Source organism: Crotalus tigris, unplaced genomic scaffold, assembly GCF_016545835.1.
Source record: "Crotalus tigris isolate CLP2741 ecotype Arizona unplaced genomic scaffold, ASM1654583v1 scf7180000018362.2422785, whole genome shotgun sequence".
NCBI classification, from domain to species: Eukaryota; Metazoa; Chordata; class Lepidosauria; order Squamata; family Viperidae; genus Crotalus; species Crotalus tigris.
In genome coordinates this window covers 1521470-1531938 of record NW_024096964.1, presented here as the reverse complement: position 1 = coordinate 1531938, position 10469 = coordinate 1521470, and the positions used below count along the sequence as shown (strand labels likewise).

Below are 10469 nucleotides of genomic sequence, written 5' to 3'. Positions count from 1 at the left end.
AGAGTCTCAACATCTTTTTTACATCGTGGTGACCAAAACAGGATGCCGTATTCCAAGTGTGGCCTTACCAAGGCCTTGTAAAGTGGTATTAATATTTCACATGATCTTGATTCTATCCTTCTGTATGAAGACATACTGACGATTAATACAGGCAGTGCTTGATTTGCGACCACAGCTGAGCCCAAAATTTGCAGTGCTTGATTTACGACCACAGCTGAGCCCAAAATTTGCTTACTGAGACAGTTGTTAAGTGAGTTTTGCCCCATTTTACAACCTTTCTCGCTAAATGAATCTCTACATTAAGTTAGTAATACCGTTGTTAAGTGAATCCAGCTTCCCCATTGACTTTCCTTGTCAGAAAGTCGCAAAAGGGGATCCCATGACCCTGGGACACTGCAACCGTCAGAAATATGAATCAGTTACCAAGCACCCGAACTTTGATCACGTGACCATCACGGGGATGCGGCGATGGTTGTAAGTATGGAAAACAGTCGTACTTTTTTCAGTGCTTCGCACAGTGACTAAATGAATGGTTGTAAGTTGAGGACGACCTGTATTTGAAACATTTAAACACCCTGTAATCCCTTTATTTTCACCAAAACAATGGCACGCTGTCTTGGATTTAAATAACATAGTATTCAAGGGAAAGTGACATGACCTATGGGGCTAAAACTTTTCTGTACAAACTTTGAATGGGAAAGAATACAGTTAAAGAGAATTTCATGTTAGCCTGGAAAGAAAATATTCCATGGTGCAAACTTTGCAAAATACTGTATATTTATTTGCTGGTTGCCACCAATGGGAAAAAACAACAATGTTGTGCTTAGTCAAAAGAAAGTCGCCATTTTTCTGGCACCCAAAGGAAGCTTGCTGTTCACATGAGACGGAAACTCTTGCTGGGTCTCTGATCAAAAAGCACTGAATTAGGAGAAAGGTTTGGGCTTGCTAAAATATAGCCTGTAAAGACAGACTTTCCTGGGCTGTTCATTTGTAAACAAATATGTGCTACAGAACGAGAAAGGTCGGGTTTGTGTGCTTATTCCCTTCCAGCCTGCTAACATATTCCTGTGAGCTGAATTGTAATCTAAAAACACACTGAGTCAACAAAATATGCTTTGGACAGTGCTGGCGTTTGTAGAAAAAACAGAACAGAATAACAGAGCTGAAAGGGACCTTGGAGGTCATCTAGTCCAACCCCCTGCTCAGGCAGGAAACCCTATACCATTTCGGACAAACGGCTGTCCAGTCTCTTCTTTAAAACCTCCAGTGCTGGAGCACCCACAACTTCTGGAGGCAAGTTGTTCCACTGATTAATTGTTCTCACTTCAGGAAATTTCTTCTTATTTCTAGGTTGTTTCTCTCCTTGATTAGTTTCCATCCGTTTCTTCTTATCCTGTTTTGGAGAATAGGTTGATCCCCTCTTCCTTGTGGCAGTCCCTCACATATTGGAAGACGGCTATCATATCACCCCTAGTCCTTCTTTTCACTAGACTAGACATACCCAATTCCTGCAATCGTTCTTCATATGTTTTAGCCTCCAGTCCTTTAAATCATCTTTGTTGCCCTTGTCTGCACTCTTTCTCAACATCTTTTATATTTACATCATGGCGATCAAAACTGGATGCAATATTCCGAGTGTGGTCTTTATTTTGAAGTTGCATAGATTTTGGTGCTCTCTCTTCTTCGTTCCCTTCTTATGGTTCAAACTGAGGCATTGCCTCCAAGTTTTTTTGATAGCAGTGGGAGGCAAGACAACTGGGATTTATCTTACTGATTATGCAGGAGGCATAATATGGGAGAGGCCAAACTTCCTGTTAGATCCACAGGAAGCTCACCGAGAAGCTTTTGAAAATCTATTTATCAAGTGTCTGGGGCAGAGCAATCTAACAGATCTTTCCTCACTTCTGTTGAAGGAAAAGTCTTCATCATGGTTCAGTCCAAGCCGGGAATAAACAACATGGCAACTGCTTTAGAAAGAAAGTTGCAGTTTATTGAAGAGGAGAGCCAGACAGAAAGATGGCTCTGGAAGAAAAAGGGGTGAGCACATGTAGGGAGTGGGTTTTTATACCCTCTGGAGCCTTTTGTTTGGAGTTGTTCCTGTGGCATGAACTTTGACCTGAGTCTACGTGTGCCTTTCTGGTATTCTGATGGTGGTGGGTTAATCCTATTATGTCCCAAAGATCATATCCTGCTTCCCTGTGGCTGTGGCTGTGGCTGATGACTTAAAATTTTGGTATGTTGATTCTGGGGATCTTTCTTCCTAATCCCAGTTTCCTGATTCCAGTCTTTCTGACAAGATTATCACATCTGCATTTCTGCAGACTTGGTTCCTGTTTGGGACAGAGAGACTTGGGGACAAGTTTGGTTTCTGCTTTTAAAATCCTTTAGGGAAATATATTCTGTCTTTTAAATATTTCCAAAACTATTTCTTTCTCTGGGGTGGGGGCTGAGTTCACATACTTCATTGGTCATGCCAGAAAACTTCACAGGAATCAGAGAGGAAGCTTCCAGTACTAGGGATAAGTTCAGAGCCCCATATCATGTTGTCCCTGTCCCAAGACTAAAACTAGACGTAAGATGTGGCCTCTCATGTGTGTTGGACCCCTGATAACTCAGGTCAGATCCATGGTTGTCATGGCGAAGGTTGAAGTCCCCCAAAGTTACCAGTTGGGGGAACTTCACTGCCACACCAACAAGCAGGTTAAGGCTAGGGCAGGGATAGGTAACCTCGGTTCTTTTATGACTCATGGACTTCAAATCCCAGAATTCCTGAGTCAGCATGGGTCAGGTTGGAAACCTCTCCCTTTCCCCTCAGCATAGCTGACTCAGGAATTCTGGGAGTTGAAGTTCACGAGTCATAAAAGAGCCGAGGTTGCCTACCCCTGGGCTAGGGATGCTGCTGTGTAGCAGGGAAAATGAAAACAAGTCTCACAGGTAGTCCTCAACTTACGACCACAATTGAGCCCAAAATTTACCTTGCAAAGTGAGAAGTTTGTTCAGTGAGTTTTGTCCCATTTTTATGACTTTTCTTGCCATGTTTGTTAAGTGAATCACCGCCGTTGTTAAATTAGTAACACGGTTGTTAAGTGAATCTGGTTTCCTCATGGACTTGGCTTGTCAGAAGGTTGCAAAAAATGTTCACGTGACCCCGGGACACTGCAACTGTCATAAATGTGAGTCACTTGTCAAGCGTCCAGATGTAAATCACATGACCATGGGGATGCCGCAACGGTCATAAGTGTGAAAAACGGTCATAAGTCACTTTTCTCAGTGCTGTTGTAACTTCAAATAGTCACTAAGCAAACTGTTGTAAATCGAGGACCGCTTGTTTACGTGTCCCAGGATAATGTTGCAAAATCGAATCTAAGTCAGTCACCAGGACCAGAGGTTTACTCTTCCGAGCTTTCAGACTCCCATCCTCAGGGAATTTCTCTCTATTGCAGGGGTCTTCAAACTTGGCCCTTTGATGACTTGTGGACTTCAACTCCCAGAATTCCTCAGCCTGGCTGAGGAATTCTGGGAGTTGAAGTCCACAAGTCATCAAAGGGCCAAGTTTGAAGACCCCTGCTCTACTGGAACATGTGCTTTGGGCTGTTCTTGTCAGTCGTATTTATGTGGTGCCTTCCTATTGGTTGATTGGTCTGTTGATGGCCGGCGATTGGAAGAGTCTCTGATCCTCTGATCCAGTGACCGATCCAGATTCGATCTTGAAAATTAGTCTCTTTGTGATTTGCGTTGTTTTGGTTCTGAAAACCTATCTTAGTCGTATATGTTAATGTATTCCGTGGTCTTGTTGTTGTTTTTAATAGCACCCATTTAGGGAATTGAAAAGATCAAAATCCCATTGCCATTTAATAGCAAGGGTGCAATATTAGGGATGAATTTGTACATTTCCACAAGTCTTCCCTCTCCTCCAATCTTTACTTCTTGGATTCTGCTGAGAATCTTCCTTCTTCTCCCCACCATAATGGTCTCCATTTAATGTTAAGCAATTTTCCAGTTCCTCAGTCATTTAAACATTTGTCAGTTCTGAAAACAACAGCTGCTCCTAACATAAGCAGCCCATCAGCATTTTGCCAAACACATGTCAGCAGTTTGAGTGTTTTCTTCTCCCATCCAACTCTTTTCCTGAATCAAATCTACCTTGTGGGAAGGAGCACAATGAGTACAAGATACTTTAGAAATCAACGTAGTAATTTCTGGAGAAGTTTCTAGAACCCTTTGTACGATACTGTAGAAACATATCATTTTAGTCTATTTCCAGTAAGGGCAGGGAAATCCTGTGCATTATTTCTGAAAGGTAATTTCCAGTGTTTAAAAATACAATTGACTTCAGCTACAGTAAATGGACGCTTGCTCCTGGGGAGGAAAGCTATGGCAAATCTAGACAGCATACTAAAAAGCAGAGACATCACCCTGCCAACAAAAGTGCATATAGTCCAGGCCATGGTTTTCCCAGTTGCAATGTATGGCTGTGAAAGTTGGACCATAAGAAAGGCTGAGCGCCAAAGAATTGAGGTCTTTGAACTATGGTGCTGGAGAAGACTCCTGTGAGTCCCCTGGACTGCAAGGCGATCAAACCGGTCAGTCTTAGAGGAGATCAACCCTGACTGCTCTTTAGAAGGCCAGATCCTGAAGTTGAAACTCAAGTACTTTGGCCACCTAATGAGAAGGAAGGACTCACTGGAGAAGAGCCTGATGCTGAGAAAGATTGAGGGCAATAGAAGAAAGGGACGACAGAGAATGAGGTGGCTGGATGAAGTCACTGAAGAGTAGGCATGAGCTTAAATGGACTCCAGAAGATGGTAGAGGACAGGAAGGCCTGGAGGAACATTGTCCATGGGGTCGCGATGGGTCGGACATGACTTCCCAACTAACAACAATAACAGTAAATGGTGTTTTCTTGGAGATGAGAGATGAAAGTTGGGACAGTCCTGGTTTTGTCTTGCAAGAAAAAGAATACCGCATCTGCCAGCTTACTAAATCACAGGGACATGTGTCTTGATGGGAAGCTTCTTCCCTACCCAACCTGAACAGTTTGCTGTGCTTGTAGGTCACCAAGCAAACCCAAACTGGAGTAAAAGGTACTTGAATATCTTTGCAGTCAAAGGAATAAAGCAGAACAGAATAACAGAGTTGAAAGGGACCTTGGAGGTTTTCTAGTCCATCCCCCTGCTCAAGCAGGAGAGCCTATACCAGTGGTGGTGAACCTATGGCACGCGTGCCAGTGGCAACCACTCAGAGCCCTCTCTGTGGGCATGCGCACCATTGCCCCAGCCCCGCCTCCCCCATGGCCCCCTCCTCACCAGCAGCCCCCCTTGAGGAGAGTCGCCCCCAAGCACGGCTTCGTGAAACAGCATAGCCAACGTCATGGCAGCCAGGCAGTGGAGACAAGACTCTTCCCTCACGCCCCATCGTTCGTAGTTGATGCTGCGGGGTACGGGCAGAGGGCGTGGCCACCATGGCGCTCCTGGGCCGTCTGGTGATCTGCGATGGGCTTTGGAGGTGGCCCTGTGGGTGGGCAGGGTGAGGACAGAGTGGGGGCGGGTTGAAGGCGGGGTGGGGCAGAGCAGGGGCAGGCTGGAGGCGGGTGGTTTTGGGGCACTCAGTCTCTAAAAGGTTCGCCATCACTGCCCTATACCATTCCAGAAAAGTGGCTGTTCAATCTCCAGTGACTTTTTAAGGCAGGTCGTTCCACTGGTTATTTGCTCTCACTGTTAGGAAATTTCTCCTTAGTTCTAGGTTGCTTCTCTCCTTGATTAGTTTCCATCCATTGTTTCTTGTCGTGCTTTTTGGTACTTTGGAAAATATGTTGACCCTCTCTTCTTTGTGGCAGCCCCTCAAATACTGGAAGACTATTATCATATCACCTCTAGTCCTTCTTTTCATTAAGCTAGAGGACATACCCAGTTCCTGCTGCCGTTCTTCATATGTTTTAGCCTCCAGTCCCCTAATCACCTTTGTTGCTCTCCTCCATATTTACCTCACAATATTGGTTTACATCAGGCAATGCCTTGTCACGATTAATTCGACATAACCAGTTTGGATGTCTGAAGATGTCTGCTATGAGCTCCTTCTCCTTGCAAGATTCATGGATTTTGGATAAGGGCAAAGGTCTTCTCAATGTTAGCTCCGATATTGTGGAATATGGTGGGTTCCAAAGCTGTCTTATTTTACATCCAGCTCATAAACCAGAGTAAAACCAGAAGTAAACTAAAAGGGAGATCATTTAAAAGAATTAGTAACGTTCTTAAAATATAAGGGAGCATTTCGCCTGATTGTAAAGTGCCCATGGTAATATTTTCTCAAAGACAATGTTCTAAAAAATAGAGAGTGATTAATGAACAGACCAGCTTCTCATTTTGATTCATTCGACAGGGGAAGCCAGAAGAGAACTTCCTATGATTGATTTGGGGTCTGAGAAGAATAATATGGAAAGAGATAATCTATTAGGAATCCTGATTCATTAAGCTAATTAAGCTTTGGAAGTGAAAGGCATCTCTCTGAAATGGATCTAGTTCAGTGGTTCTCAACCTGTAGGTCGGGACCCCATTTGGGGTTGAACGACCATTTCACGGGAGTCGCCAAACAACGCAGTCCGCCATTTTTTCCCCTTTTCCTTAGCTGTGCTACTCCCTCTTATTCTATTGGCGTTCGAAAGCCAATAGAATCTATTGGCTTTCAAAAGCCAATAGAATAGACTCTCTTGAATAGAGTCTAATTCTATTGGCTTTCAAAAGCCAATAGGAATTGTCCAGGCTGTCTCTGCCCTGCTGATCCCGCCAAAAGTCCCATTCTGCAAATGATGCTGCACCAGTTGAGTAGTCCTCAACTTACAACCGGTTGAGTAGTCCTCGACTTATGACCGGTTGGGGGGGTCGCGGCATTAAAAAGGTTGAGAACCACTGATCTAGAAACAAAATGGTGTGATAAATTGCACCCTGCTTTTTTTAAAAAAGAGCTTTTCTTTATTTCCAGAATCATGTTTTATTCTTGGAGTCTAAATATAGTTCTTGGCAGAAGTTTAAGAGTTTAAAAATTTTAAATTTTAAGAGGTGGCCAAAGTCATATTCTAAGCCAGGCAGGTCTGAATTTGGCCCCATCAGTTAAATGTAACCTGGATGCAGTTTCAACCATGAACATAGTCCCTTAAGAACTTTTTTCCAGAACAAGCTGGAAAAACCAAGACATAAGCTTAAATAGCATTAACCTTCAGATTTAACTTCTTTCAGTTCTGTTTTGGTAAAAAAAAAAAAGTCATTAAAAGGGGTAAATTAGGGACAAGAGACCTCAGAAATGTACTAAAAAGTACATCACTGTCTTAAGGGCAAGTCTTAGGGAAAATGTTGATAAAGAACATTTGTTTTCTTAGATGAGACGCTCATAAACATTTGCATTTTCATGCTGGCTTTAAAAACCTAAATTGTAGAGCAGTGGAGAAATAACACGGGACACTGTTGATGCTGGAAAAATTCAAAAATGGGCAAAGCAAGAAGGAAGCGGGGTCCTTGGTGCTCTCTGAGCTGGCTTGTTTTCTTGCAGATGTTTCATTACCCTACCTAAGTAACATCATCAGTGCTAGTAAGGAGGTGCTATTTGCTGTCAGGTTATATTCTAGTGCAGTGGTGGCGAACCTATGGCACGGGTGCCCAAGGCGGCACTCAGAGCCCTCTCTGTGGGCACACATGCTGTTGCCCCAGCCTTGCCTCCCCTCGCAACCCTGCCCTCACCAGCAGCCCCCCTGGAGGAGAGTCACCCCCGAGTGTGGCCCATGTGGAGCAGCACAGCCAAGGACATGGCAGCCAGGCAGCATAGACAAGACTCTGCCCTCACATCCCATCATGCAGTTGATGCTGCAGGATGCGGGCAGAGTGTGTGGCCACCATAGCGCTGCTGGGCTGCCTGGGCAATCTGTGGTGGGCGCTGGAGGCGTTGAGTGGCCCTGCGGGCAGGCGGGGTGGGGCGGGGCAGGGACGGGGCCAGTTTTGGGGCACTCGGTCTCTAAAAGGTTCACCATCACTGTTCTAGTGTCTTGCCTGTCTGTGCGTGGGGGGGGATCAGTCTTAGCAATTCTTTGGTTGGGCTGGTTTAGAAATGGCTCTTTGGCAATTCCTTGATTGGTGTCAAGGTTCCGACCAATGAAACACTTCAAAGAACTTTCAGGCATTGTTTATCCTAGAAAGCCTTTATTGCAGTGTAACAGAGTGTCGGCACTACATGGATGGATGTCAAGATCTGAATTTCTCTTCCTTTGCACATAACATTCCAGCCTATTCCCCTCCCCTTTTTGCAGTCATCATTCACATTTTCCAATCAACCTGGAAGGCAAAGATTCACTTCTGTTCCCTTCCCGTGGGCAGTCCTTATCTTTCTCCCCCCCACCATCATCTGAATTAACTCTAAAAATACCAGACAGTTCTGCGTATCTTGTCAAAGCAATAATATCCAATATTAGCAGCGTTGACAATTGGGGCATTGCTTACTTGATTGTTGGTCTGAAATTGATGTTGGAGTTAATCTATGCTGATCTGAGTGCTGATTACTGGTGGAAAGATGTTGGAGTCTTTTTTTTTCTTTGGGGCTGGTTGATTGTCTCTTTTGCATAGTCTATAGATGTTGTTAATGTCTATGTGTCAATCGATGGCTGATTTGTCAGAGTGCCAGGCTTCTGTGTTACCTAGTTAAGGTAATGAATAGTTAATGAAACATCTGTAAGAAAACAAGCAAGTTCAGAGAGCACCAAGATCCCCTCATTTCAACCCTGATCTACAAATATTCTCCCTCATTGGCAAGAGGGATGCATTTCACCCACCTCTGTGAATAGTAGTCCAATATCTCAGGGGCTGCCCCAAAGAAGAGGGAGTCAAGCTATTCTCCAAAGCGCCTGAAGGCAAGACAGGAAGCAATAGATGGAAACTAATCAAGGAGAGAAGCAACCTAGAACTAAGGAGAAACTTCCTGACAGTTAGAACAATTAACCAGTGGAACAACCTGTCTCCAGAAGCTGTGAATGCTCCAACACTGGAGGTTTTTAAGAAGAGACTGGACAGCCATTTGTTTGAAAGGGTATAGAGTTTCCTTCCTGAGCAGGAGGTTGGACTAGATGACCTCCAAGGTCCCTTCCAACTTTTTTATTATTATTAATTCATTAAACATGAACCTCAGTCAACTGAACATTCAAATTGGCTGGCGCAATTTGACACGGGTTGCTACCAGCATCCTAGGTGTCAACCAGGTATCTCCTTAAAATGTAAGATGTTCCGAGTAGCCCAGTTTTTTTGTAACATTGCTGGAGTTATTGCAGGAAGCTGCAGTTTCTTAATGTATTTTGCAAAGTTTTTGGACATAGTTCCTAGTGGCCCGATGACAATGGGTACCACTGTTACACGTTTCATCCATAATCGCGCAGTTTCGATGGCCAAGTCACAATATTTCGTAAATTTTTCCAGTTCTTTTTCTTCACCTCTGGCCTCTCCTGGTACAGCAATACCAATCAGCTATACGCTTCGGTTCTCTACAACTGTGATATCCGGCATATTGTGCTCCAAATGGCGATCTGTCTGTATTCGAAACTCCCACAAGATCTTCACCCTCTCATTCTCAACAACTTTTTCCACCTTATGTTCCCATGACTTTTCGGACACAGGCAAGTCGTATTTTTTACACAATGCCCAGTGGATTAATTTAGCAACTCGGTCATGTCTAGATTTGAAATCAGTTTGCACAATTTTGCTGCACTCACAAATTATTACTATTATTATTATTATTATTATTATTATTATTATTATTATTATTATTATTGATCATCGTACAGTCAGCCAGATGTTCAGACTGGATTTGGCATTTTGTCTATCTATCAAGTCTTACCCAGGACCTGGGGTGGATGTTTGATGGTATTACAGATATCGTCACAGGATGGAAGCAGTTCCTAGTAAGGCCGCCTTTTGCAATTGACTAATAGCGAATTTGTCAATGCCAGTGGTGTTCAAGTGGTGCTCCAGTTGTTTTGGGATTGCACCCAAGGCGCCTATGACTATTGGTACTACCCTTGCTTGCTTTTGCCACAGTCTTTCTATTTCTATTTGTAGGTCTTTGTATTTTATTATCTTCTCCAGTTCTTTCTCGTCTATTCTGCTGTCTCCAGGCACTGCCACGTCCACTATCCAGACTTTTTTGTCTTTCTTATTAACAATTGTTAAGTTTGGGGTGTTGTTGTTGTTGTTGTTGTTGTTATTATTATTATTATTATTATTATTATGTTGGCAACTTTGGCATCCTTCTTAATCAAACCAATATAGTATATATTATAGCTCCATGTGATGGAGCTATATTTTCACGTCTCTGCAGATCAGTAAACATGGGCCCTTTTGATTCAGAAACAGTGATTGGCACGTTTCCTTTCTTCCCCGTGGTGTATAAAGTTCCATGTACTGGTGTAAAGCAATTTCTGTCCAATCTTTCCTGGCTTC

General features: G+C 43.6%; 1 protein-coding gene across 1 annotated transcript in view; it reads left to right on the top strand.

The window, feature by feature from the left end:
- The first annotated feature begins 453 nt into the window (after positions 1-453).
- CFAP299 (cilia and flagella associated protein 299) overlaps positions 454-10469 on the top strand; it is a 120809-nt gene continuing 110793 nt past the window's right edge. The window contains exon 1 of the mRNA XM_039350893.1: positions 454-474. Coding sequence (XP_039206827.1) covers positions 469-474 — 6 coding nt within the window. The 5' untranslated portion in view covers positions 454-468. The remainder of the gene's footprint in view (positions 475-10469) is intronic.